Source organism: Tachypleus tridentatus, chromosome 10 (genome assembly GCF_004210375.1).
Source record: "Tachypleus tridentatus isolate NWPU-2018 chromosome 10, ASM421037v1, whole genome shotgun sequence".
NCBI lineage: Eukaryota > Metazoa > Arthropoda > Merostomata > Xiphosura > Limulidae > Tachypleus > Tachypleus tridentatus.
The window spans coordinates 190,628,852-190,640,868 of NC_134834.1; the positions used below are offsets into that span (position 1 = coordinate 190,628,852).

Here is a 12,017-nt window from a genome sequence, read left to right on the forward strand (position 1 = left end):
CAATTAGTTCTCTATACAAATCACTAGTCAGACTTTACTTGAAATATTACATACACTTTTAGTCTCCTTACCTGAGAAATAATATTTATTGGAAAGTTTGAGAAAAACTATGAGATAATTCATCTTGTAAGGGTAGGTTATCATATTTTCATTTGAGAAAAAATAAATGGGGGATAAGAAATGATCTTATTGAAGTTAACATGACCATACAGGTGTTCAAAAGAATAAATGTGTCAATTTCTTTGTTCTAAGGTAAATAGGACCAGAGGACACAAAATTAAGATTTCAGAATGACAAGCTAGGCTAAAATTAAAAATAAAACAGTTTTATGTTTATAACTGAGTGACTAACTTACGGAATGAGTTGCCATTGACAACAGTAAAGGCTGGCATATTGAAACATGAAAAGTAAAAAGGTAATTTTTTTTTACTATTCCATGTCATGGAGAAATGATCTACTGTTGTTCATGTATTACAAAAATACATCAAAAGCCTAAACAAAGAAAAAAAATTATAAAAGAAACTTGTTAACAAAGTACACAAGTATGCCAATATGGATACAAATTAATATACAACTCTTACACTAGTTATATTCAGGTCAAGTATAATTAGCTAAAAATATTTAGCTACAGGTTAAACATTGCAGTTTTTAAGTACTATATGCAAGGCATAAATAATTTCAGAATAAACACAATGCTATTAAAATAAACAGACTTTAACCATTTTTACTCTGTAACTGTTGCACTCGAAGTGACATACACCAGATCAGTTGTTTATCTCTGGCTCTTAAATATACTAGCACTTGATACCCTCAGAATCTTTCTTGATGTGCATGTGATCATATCAACATGCTCTCATCATAATATGCATATCAATTGAGTGTATTTTTTAAAGTGTGTCTGTGGCTTTACAGCATTCCTTTTATAATAAATATACAAGTGCTGAAATTATAAACTTATGATGATTAACATGAAAAAAAATCATTACTGAGTAGCAAAGTTTCATACTCTCAGCACAAGTATTGAAGAGTCAAGTTCAAAACCTAATTTCAGGTTGTTTCTTCTAACATGATAATCAATATATGTGCCTATTTACTTTCACAGTGGCCTATAATAATTCTGAAAGAAAATGCTCATCAAAACTGCTTCACAAGAACAAAATGTTTATGTAACTATTACTTAAAAATAATAATAATAAATTATTCCTTTTTTTCGCTACGACTGTCACGCAAAAGTAAATAATTACGTAAATCTATAACTAATTTTTGGCTTACAAAATGTTAGTTCTATATATCATAAAGTGTAAAATGTTTTAAAAATTGTTAAGTATTTTTTAATTGAAATGTTTATAAAGTTTATATTATTTCTATAATATTCACACTTAGTCGGTCATATTCGTAAGTAAGCTACTTCCCTAAAGTTTGTGCTATATTTCATGTCCTTAATTATGTATGTTATGAAAATAATTACGATCTTTCATTAAGGCTCCCGAGTAGTAGGCCTACTAACACCAAGCAAAACATCGCATGTATTATTACTTAAGCGCATATGACGAGGAAAATTTAACCAAAGACTTTAAACCTAATCAGTAATACTAATTAGTAATAATATAAGACTATATTAAATTAAGAGAAACTTCAAGAAGACTTTCACATTACTAACCACTGTTTTGCAAGCCTCTTGTAAGCTTGTTTAATTTCCTGTATATTAGCTGACGATTTTACTTCTAATGTTTCATAAGGATCTCTAATACAATAAACTACTTCAATTATAGCTATAAATGTTACTAAAAATGAGCTAACACACAATGGTTTTAGTTCACGCATATCGTAAAAAATTTATTAAACACAACCGCTGTAACCACAAACTCCATCTATATCGAACCCTCCTATATAAGGCAATTATTCGATAGCCATCTAGTGGTAGACTGACAAAACTGATATATGTTATTATCTTCTAGTAAAGGTTCTTTCTTAGTTCGTGTGTGAGAGAGAATTCTCTCTTAAAGCCCAAGAGTTGGCGGTGGGTGGTGATGACCAGTTGCCTTCCCTCTAGTCTTACACTGCTAAATTAGGGACGGCTAGCGCAGATAGTCCGCGAGTAGCTTTCGCGCGAAATTCAACAATAACCAAACTCTCTTAAATTTCAATAAAATGTTCACTACTGGTAAAAGTATTTATTACGTTCAATACAAAACGTATATATAATCAGCGTCGACTCTAACAATCTTTGAGTACTTGTATATTAGATTGTTAGCAACGCTGTTACTTATATTGACAGTTTTAGAATAATAGATTGATAAAAGCCAAATTTTTTATTTTAGGCATGCGTTTTTGTCTTTTTACGAGATGGTACAGATTCACTTGAATCAATTGGTAGCTCAATGACTTCTTGGCATACTACAATTTTATCATTATCTTCTTTTTAACCCCTTTTGCCCGTAACTCACCAATAAATCTGTTAAGTTTCTAATTCCATAGTGTGCACAACACAGATTGCCTGCCCATCGTATAACTTTGAGCTCAACCACGAGTTTATAATGAAATGATTTATTATTTGATTTAGTATCTTCATTGTTTGTAACATTTGAGGCCTTGATTTTAAGTTAAATGTTTACTAACAGATATAATACGTATGATTTACTGTTTAATTTAACAATTTCGAAGTTTCTTGTAATATACAGAAACAATAATGAGGTAAATACGATAGATTAAACTTTTAAGTCATTTTAATGAATATATAAACACAGTATGAACAGTTATCGCATCAACACTTTGCTATTCAGTTGCTCCTTAACGTGTTTATAAGTCAAATATAAGTTCGGTTGAATTTAAGCCTAAATTAGTATCAGAATTTATGTTGAAAGGTAAATTCATAATATAGGCCTGCAAGTGAATGAGCTGTAGCAAATGTTTATTGCAGCAATAAATTAAATCACTGTCATTTTGTAGACTGAACTTGTGTTTCTACTAAATAATCGAAAACATCCCGATCAACCACAGAACACAATTCAACACTGATGTAGTTGGAATATTTTTGTGAAAATGTATGTTGACTAAACTTTCAAAACGGATAATTCGATCATGAAGCGGTATCGAAACTTGATTAGATATATTGAAACAAAATAAGGCGAACAGAAAGAGTTCGTTCGTTTGCTTTCGAATTTCGCGCAAAGCAACTCAAGGGCGATATGCGTTAGCTGTCCCTAATTTAGCAGTGTAAACTAGAGGGAAGGCAGTTTGTCATCACCACCCACTGTCAACTGTGTGCCTACTCTTTTACCAACGAACAGTGGGATTGACAGTAACATTATAACGCCCCCATGGCCGAAAGGGCATGTTTGATGCAACAAGGATTCGAACCAGCAACCCTAAGATTAGGAGTCGACGTCTTAAACCACCTTGCTATGAAGGGCAAACAGAGAAAGAAAAATTAAATTACCTACAACGATGAGCAAACAAATAAATATTGAAAAAATAAAATTAGAAAAAGATTCAAAAATATTAAAAACAAGAAAAAAATCTAAAAAGACGAGCACGAAATTCAAATATATACATATGACCGAAAATAATTTTTATCGAAAATGAAGGCAAAGAAAATTTTAGAAAAAAAAATGTTTTGGAGCAGGATTTATTTGTTCAAACATGTCAGTTGTTTTTTTTGTTAAACTTTTTTCTTTTGTTTATTCCATTTTTAAGGAAAGATGCAGTCAGTTTTTGGTATCTGAAAAGATGTATTATTTTGATTTATTTAAATTTTATCGTTTTTCAAAGATCTTAAGTCATGTGAAATTAGATTGATGCTGCATGAAAATACACACTTATCTCGATATTAAAATTTTTTAGTAAAAATACCAAGGCTATAGACTTCGATTTTCAAAAAAAAATCAGATTTTTTAAAATAGAAAATTGTATTGGAAGTGGTTTTTTTGTGTTTTTTTTAAACAGTGAACCGTAGCAACTTTTGGCCTATCAAAACAAATACAATCTCGATTTTGAAAAATTGATTTTGTGCAAATAAGTCCTTTGTATTATATGTTTTCGTCTTCAAATAAAATTATCCTTTCGATTTGGATTTCAAAAATCCAATTTTATTGCCAATGTTCTCATTTTTTTTAGCCTTACGGATTTTAAGAGCATTTTGACAATATATTTCGCCCTTCTGTTTCTGATACGCTCAAACAGTTAGAAATTTAACACTTTACCAAATTTATAAGATTATAAGGTTGTGTCTGTTTCTCAAAGTATTTTATTTTGATGTTATTAAAAATGAACTTGATTTATGTATTCTAAATACATCTTGTGTGGGTGTTAATACTTTAATCGTTAACAGTTCCACGGTACAATTGGGCAACATGAATAATAGATTTTCATGGAGTTAGCATACACACACGTACTGACTGATTGACATGCATCGTTCTTTCAATTACCTAAATTGTCAAATTATCTACTTCGAGACAGTTCAGTTCCTTTCCTATTTAACAACTTTTGCACCATAGATAATGTATGAAATTCTGCTGAAACTTCAATGTGATACACCAAACCTTCATTACTGTAGAGTTTATTTTATTCATAAAATGTTTTACACAAATATTAATGAACAGAATCAAGTTTTATTGCAAATGCACATTTTACAAAGTTTAGATGATCTGTACAAGTTTAATGCCACAACGAAAATAAATTTCTTACTTTAGAAAATAAAATTTAAAATTGCTATGTTTGACTGTAGTAGTTCATTTACAGAAATAAGTTATTTCTTTGGACTTCCAAAATGCTAAATTTGTACAATGAAAACTACATGTATTACAGAAGGCAGCCTTCTTTAAAATTAAATGTTACTTTTTTGTTATTTTAAAAACCCTGATATATATCACTGCCAATAATTACCTCCATGTTAAAAACAGACCAATAATAATTCAAGATTGGTATTTAACAATTCTTAAAAAGATATGTTGCTATTCATTGAAACCAGAAAGAAAAATGTTAGTTACAGTTCTGGTTGCCATGACATTTCCATAAACATGTCTGTGTTATTACAATTTTATTTTTATATTTAAAACAGTGCAAACATATTCATTACTTTTCAGCCTTTGGTTGTTAATATTAATAATAATTATAATAATATGCACTTGCTTGTTGTTCCTCAAATAAAAAAAGAAAAACAAAAACAAACTCTTACAAGAAACATTTTCTGGATGTAATAAGTACCCTGATCTACTCAGAAGATTAAAAAGTTGTAAGGCTTTACTGTCTTGCAGTTTTATTTAAGCAGACACAGTTCCTTCTGCTGGTACAGAACCTACATCATTTGACTGTAGAGTTGGATTCTAAAAACACGAAAAAAGTGTATTAATTAAACATTTAAAAACAAAAAAACACCAATTAAAGATAGGATAAATTATCTCATACCATTAACTTTAGAAGCATTTTCAAAAAGTTAGTCTAGATCCAAATTTGAATTCTGGATCACACTGAAGCATTTTTCATAAGGAGTTCGGTCACTCTTGTAGAATTGAATTAACAACTTTGTAAAATCTGATCATATTAAGATTGAAACTCATACTATAAAATAATCCAGATCGTTGACCATTCTGAATGTTAAGAGGATTTTTTGAGTTCACAAAGGTGAAATTTGATGGCATCCAATATAAATACATGCAATCTTAAAAAGGTGCAGTGGAATGAGGGTATGTAATCAAAACATAAGTAACAATAAAACCAAAAAACTTGGTTTAAGTATTTAAGTTTTAAATAAAACAATGTTTGTTGCACAAACTGTTAAAAAATACTGTTCCTCACCAATACACAAATTACCTATTATTCTGTCAAGATCAGTTTTAAAACTCGCATGCCAATAAAAAACCAACCTAAGCATTCATCATATTTCTGTATCTAGTTACACTATCATAAAACTTCTTATATTTATAAGGTTGGTTTGCACAAAACTTACAGAAATAAACATTATGTCACCTTTGATACAAGTTAAGATATGTTAAGAGTCCTTGGGAGCTGTTGTTTAGGGATCAACTTCAGCAATGTCATTTATATCCCCTTACCATTGCTTTTATTTTCTCCAACAAAAATATGTGAAGCAATTTAAATTTATCTCCATAAGATAACTCCAACTTCAAACCTGAACCACACAAACAGCTTTTTCTGGACTCCCTTTAACAACTCAATTCTCTTTCTTAAATAATATGCTAGCATCTTATGGAGTGAACACCCTTAAGATTTATAGTCAGATTCTATACACGAAATAGATATTCTATTTGTTTTATAACTGGTTAACATATTGTCTAGAAGGCTGTAGAACTTCTTAATAGCTATGCCGAGATCTTTTTCCTCATAAATGTCAACTAGTTTCTATAGCAGTAAGAATAATTAGTGTTGTGATAGCATTTATATAAGAAAGGTTATGTATACTGGTTAAAGTCAAATGTCAGGTATCAAAGTTCAAAGGGTCTGCATGTTTTTCTGGAAAGTTACAGCATCTTCACAACAATAAAAAAACAAACATTTTTTTAATCAAACAATCAACTTTATGGTAATCCAATTCTCAATCTTATGAACAAAAACAGAAAACATCAAAGGACATAGCCCAAAACTTGTGTAAATCATTCTTTAACATAGAACACTATGACTTTATTCTATTAATAAGAACTGTGCTTTATACCAGCTTTCCCCCATGATACAACAGATGCAAGCTTTCTGAGATGTTTATATGGTGCCTTTATCAAAAGCCTCTTCAATGTCCAATAGAGGAAGTCCTTATTTGCATAAAATATAAGTTAAATGATTATTGTGTGGTTCATCATTTTTGCATTGTCACCATTTTGAGTTTTCTGTTACAAAAGCACCTTTGATTCTACACAGCTTGAAGATGTTGTACATTCTTTTTTCTTTGTTATTATATTCTACAAATAAGAGCCACACTTTTAGCAGTCATCAACCACATTCAAATGTTAAACTACTTACAGTTCTTCCCTGTAGTCCTCTCAAAACTGCCATAATTTTGTGCCATAATCCAGAAATCAAAACGGGCTTTTATGCCACCTGAAAAAAAACGTATGCTTTTTTTGTAACAAAAGATTCAATTAACATGTCCTTAGATTCCCAATATTTAGCTTGATGCATTTTGGAGGTTCAAATAAGATAGACTTGAATATCAAATCCCATAAACATCAACACTTAAGGGCGTATAATGTCTTAGTCATCTGCTGTATATGATAGTGCTATAAAGTACACTCCATGAGGAGGGAATGCCACCACAAAAGGTTATGGATAGTTCAGAATGTTTGATCATCTTAAGTTGGGTGACCTGAAGTCAAATACTGTCCTTAACTTTATTCATGGCTTTTGCTATTTCATCACAGTCAGTTGTAATTTTATAACTGGAGTGGTCAATGTATTCTCAAGATTGCTGGAATCAACTGAAAATTAGAATATCTAGACCAAAGGAAAGTCCAATCGTCTTTGTAAACACAATAGGACAACCTCTAAAAGATACAATGTTGGCATGTTAAATACCAGCGAAGATTCACTTTACTCCAGAGCCATCAAAAAGTGTTTTCATACCAGCAGAAAACAACATTATGAGTTTGAATAAACCACCAGATATTAGATGTGTTGACATCTGGGATAAAGAGTGGGAAATATAAGAGCAAACAATCGGTCTGCTGAGGCCCAAGCTGGCAGATGATGCAAGGCATCCAGATATTAGCAGACTGTCATATTTTCTCTGTTTTTAGCATAATTAAGGTAATTCATTGTTACTATACAGCAACACTTGCAATGTGTGTTTTGTGCATCACAGTGTGTAATACCAAAAAATATAGGACTAATTCATGGTATTTTGTGATGGAGAAATGATACTGAATGGGAACTGACTGAAATCTTATTACATGATAAAAGGGTTAACTGTTGTTCCAAAGGCACATGTACCCATCTTCTGCGACTGGTGTTGCTTACTGTTGCAAAGCAAATTGTCTTAACGATTCACCAGTGTTCCACCAAATGTGCCAAAGCACAAGCTTGAGCTCCTAGACATCAACTTTGGTACACTGAAAAGTTAGTTTATTAAGGTTCCAGGCAGGATCAATGGCAGATAATTCACTTGTTCTTTCCCTGCAAGATCATTGAGAAGCTTGCTATCTCAGTAGGACACAAGTGAGAGTTGGCTGGAACTGTTCCTTTGAGTTTTTGAGAAATTCTTTACAAAAGTGGTTTAGATCTTCAGATTGAAGAACTGTTGATAACTAGCTTCTACACATCATGATCTAAACTGATCTGTGGCAGTAACAACAAATGTTGCCCTTCAGTCACTCAACTTGGTTCTATGCACACCTCCGACTAAACTGGGAGTCATATTTCTTCTTGTCCTCATTGTAGCTGCAGAAGGTAACAATTGCTCCTCTATCCACCAACCTCATCATCACTGCTGCAGGATAATTCCCAACAACTGACAGTTTCATTCAGGTCTGCTGTTTCTGCTCTGGACACTATTTTCTGTCCACAATATCCAAATTTCATGTATTTAAGTAACTCCTAAATGTTAATGTAGATAAAATTAGGTGCAAACTACTTATACGTTGGAACAATGAATGAGTGAGATGGTGTAAATCAAAATTTCAAAAATAAGGATGACTAACTACAACACACTAAATTCACTTTATTACTATACATAAACTTTATAAATAAAAGAAAATCTGTGAGAGTTTTCTCCTTCTGAACTCAAGCTGATTGTTCTTAATATAAAACATTTAAACACTCTTACAGAATTTATGTATGGTAAAGGTTCTGATAACTTCCAAAACAAAGTAAGACTATTTTTAGATTACAGTGACAGTAAACTAAAGATAATTATATGACCATAAAGTTGAAAACAATAAATGAGACTCACCTCATCACTAGTAAGTTTGCTGTCAGATGAAGCAGCAGCAGGATTTCCAATGCTGGATTCTCCCCCTCCTGACAGTTCTAAAGTCTGACCAGCATCACCACAAGCTGCTATTTTAGTGCTTGAATCAGGTTCTGTAGTTAGTGAGGCAGCTGAAATGTTTGAAACTTCATCTCCTCCAGCAGTGTTGTCTGCACTGTCTACAGGATCTATTTTAGACTGTGGTGGCCCTCTACGAGATCCTCCGCGAGAAAGACCAGAACTACCTCTGAATCGAGGCCTACGAAATGGTTTTCTATCTTCTTTATTTCGTTGGTTTTGTTTTTTTTCTGGTTCATTTTCCTTAACAATAAAATTGCAAAATTATCCACTTATCTCAAGAAATATATGAAATTAAGTACATATTTATGTATAATAAAACCCCACACTTGCACAAACTACGTTACATTTATTTTGTGATAATACTACCTTTTTTCAATCAAGGTATTCAAAATAAGTTTCTGTCTTTGGGCCAAACTGGGAAGATTTGGCAAGTTCAACTGATTTAAACCCTATCCTTCCTATTCTTCAGTATTATTATTCTATGTGTTTGCACCCTATTAACGTAGTGGTTGGGAATATGACCTACTATCATTCACAGAACACTTGGTACTTGTATAATAAAAAGTTGGGAATCTTGAATTAGTTCCTGGTCACTAAAATTTAAGTTTTTTAAGAAACAAATTACTTCCACTTGTCCTTGAATAAGCTGAGTACTTTACAAAAGATTTGTAGATAACATGACAAATGTTTAAACCTGGCACCAAAAGTCAAGACAGCGCATCTTTGGTTGTATGGTATATAGAATGACGAAACATTGAACAGTACACAAACAAAATTCAAGTCAAAACATGTATAGGTGTGTTGGTAATTTTCTGTCATTAAATGTTTTGGAAATATGCTTAAAATAAATTATGACACATCAATTGATAAATATTAGTATCAAACAATTGAAAACACATACCTTGATCAGCTGGGTAAGGTTTCAATCTTATAAACAAACTGTGCTCAGTAATGTTTTACTGTTTACATATTAGTTTAAAAAATAAATCTTCCTACTTTATGCTTTTTAATTTCAAGTAATTTAAAATTTATTTTTCCTATATTAGGCAGTAATTTTTAATTATTTCCATTGTTATAACTTATACTTGGTGTTAGTTTCTTGTTTTATGTTCAAGTATACGCATATCTAGGCTAAGTAATTCTAAATGTGGCTATTTTACTATTGATAGAACACTAATTTTATATCTTCTAATATAAATTACAACTAATGAATGATTTGTTTTCAATTGGTCTACATTTATGATTATCAATATAAATAACATGCTTGCATTTGTCTTTTTGGAACTTCTCTCACAAATGTTTCAATAAAATGCTACAAGTCTCATTTTTAGAAAGGCTTTTGTCTAAGAAGTTTGAATTACATATTTCCAATCACAATCACCTTACCTGTTTTTTTGCTAAGTTATGTTGTTTAATATAATGCAAAAAAGGCAAGTATTATATTAAATACAATTGGTAGGGACTTTCTCAACCTATTTAGGTCTAAAATATACAGGCACAGTTCATTTAAAACCATATACTTATTACATTGTGAACAAGCATTCAGATGTTTCTGAAAAAAATCAGATGAATTTGTCTTTATTACAACTTTATATTTACTTTACTTTGAAATAATTTAGTTTCAGTTTATTTCCTACACTGCTATAAATACCTTCCAGCTATTTTTATTTATTTATTAGGTAAGGAATTAAACCTTCATTTTTGTTTTAACTCAAAACCATCTCATTCACTAAACACTCTTAACTGCTTCACAACTTACACTATTATATGTGTCACTTACTTGAGATGTAATTTTATTACATAAATAATCTATGGAAGTTTGATTGACTGCATAAAATGTCTTCAAATAAACTAAGATTTATCTATATAACACAATCAGTGTTTTTTGCATATGTATATATAACACAATGCCTCAAGATAGTATAGCTTAAACACTGTGTATAAAAATGATAAAGAAAATTCAAGCAAAGGTCATGAAAACTATCTCGGATGTTTTGCAGGTCTCAGTTAGTAACGTTATAATATTACAACATACTTTCTCCCAATTTCATTTTTTTGGGGTACTTTATTGTTTCAAAAAATTCTGTGAATTCATTATCAATCAGAAGTACAATATTAAATCTAGCTTTAATACAAAGCTTTCTAATGAACTATTACATCCTCTAAATGGAAAATGGATACAAAACTGAAAAATGTTAAGTGTGACAACATTATATTCATCAGGAAAACAACTTAAATACCTTCAAATCACCACCACTCTGACTACCTTCTGTGTCACTACGAACTTGCCGAGGTCTTCTGTTGTAAGAATTTCGTGAATAAAAACGACGAGGACGCCTGTTAGAGTACTGGCCTTGTTCCTGTCCATGTTGTGGACTTCCACCTCCACTGCTATCTTCATCAGTGTCATGTTTTTCCTTTGAAAAGAGCAAAACTTATCAAAGTCTAGCAATAATTACAGAAAGCTTATGAAATCTACAGTAATAATGGAGCGTGATTATAAGGGTTTAAAAAAAAACCTTTTGTCCTCATCACTTTGTGATTTGGTGTTTATAATACACTTTTAACAAAAAGGTCTAAATGCATCACTTAGTTTTAAATATTTATATTGATATGTTCAAATAATGGTGGCACATACTTCTAGTTGAATTTACAATTAGTTTATACAAACACGCTGTTGTGATACCATATCTGTAATCTATCAAGATAGTTTAATAATAGACCAGTAAACTTTGTTACTACATTTTACTTTGGATCTCTTTACACTATTTCTTAATGTTATATAAAACTTGTTTTTTTTCTTACATATATTTTATTTCTTCTCTTCTCTGAATTAATATCAGCATTTGACATAAGCTCGAATGATGAATTTAATCTCCCCTTTGGTTTAACTATCAGCTGTTATAATAGTATTAAATATTATCAAAAGACAACAACTGTTTCCACATTTGTACTTAACAATAAAGATACAAAACAGGAAAAATTCGATATAAAAGAATTACATTGTCATGTTTTCAAAGAG

At 30.9% G+C, this 12,017-nt stretch overlaps 1 protein-coding gene and 1 pseudogene across 5 annotated transcripts in view; both read right to left on the bottom strand.

The window, feature by feature from the left end:
• The window catches only part of LOC143227834 (dnaJ homolog subfamily C member 16-like), a 36,052-nt gene extending 34,142 nt beyond the window's left edge, over positions 1-1,910 (bottom strand). Inside the window, exons 1-2 of one of the 4 annotated variants that reach the window (XM_076459119.1) lie at positions 1,661-1,798; positions 356-492 (exon numbers count right to left, since the gene is read on the bottom strand). In XM_076459119.1, the coding sequence (XP_076315234.1) occupies positions 356-402 (47 nt within the window). In that variant the 5' untranslated portion in view covers positions 403-492; positions 1,661-1,798. Of the gene's footprint in view, positions 1-355; positions 493-1,660 lie in introns of those variants that run through there. The other 3 variants (XM_076459118.1, XM_076459120.1, XM_076459122.1) reach the window with 3 other exon arrangements.
• Positions 1,911-4,546: 2,636 nt separating this feature from the next.
• The window catches only part of LOC143227835 (uncharacterized), a 35,772-nt pseudogene continuing 28,301 nt past the window's right edge, over positions 4,547-12,017 (bottom strand). Inside the window, exons 7-9 of the transcript XR_013015105.1 lie at positions 11,236-11,412; positions 8,897-9,235; positions 4,547-5,324 (exon numbers count right to left, since the gene is read on the bottom strand). The product of XR_013015105.1 is annotated as an uncharacterized LOC143227835 (transcript). The remainder of the gene's footprint in view (positions 5,325-8,896; positions 9,236-11,235; positions 11,413-12,017) is intronic.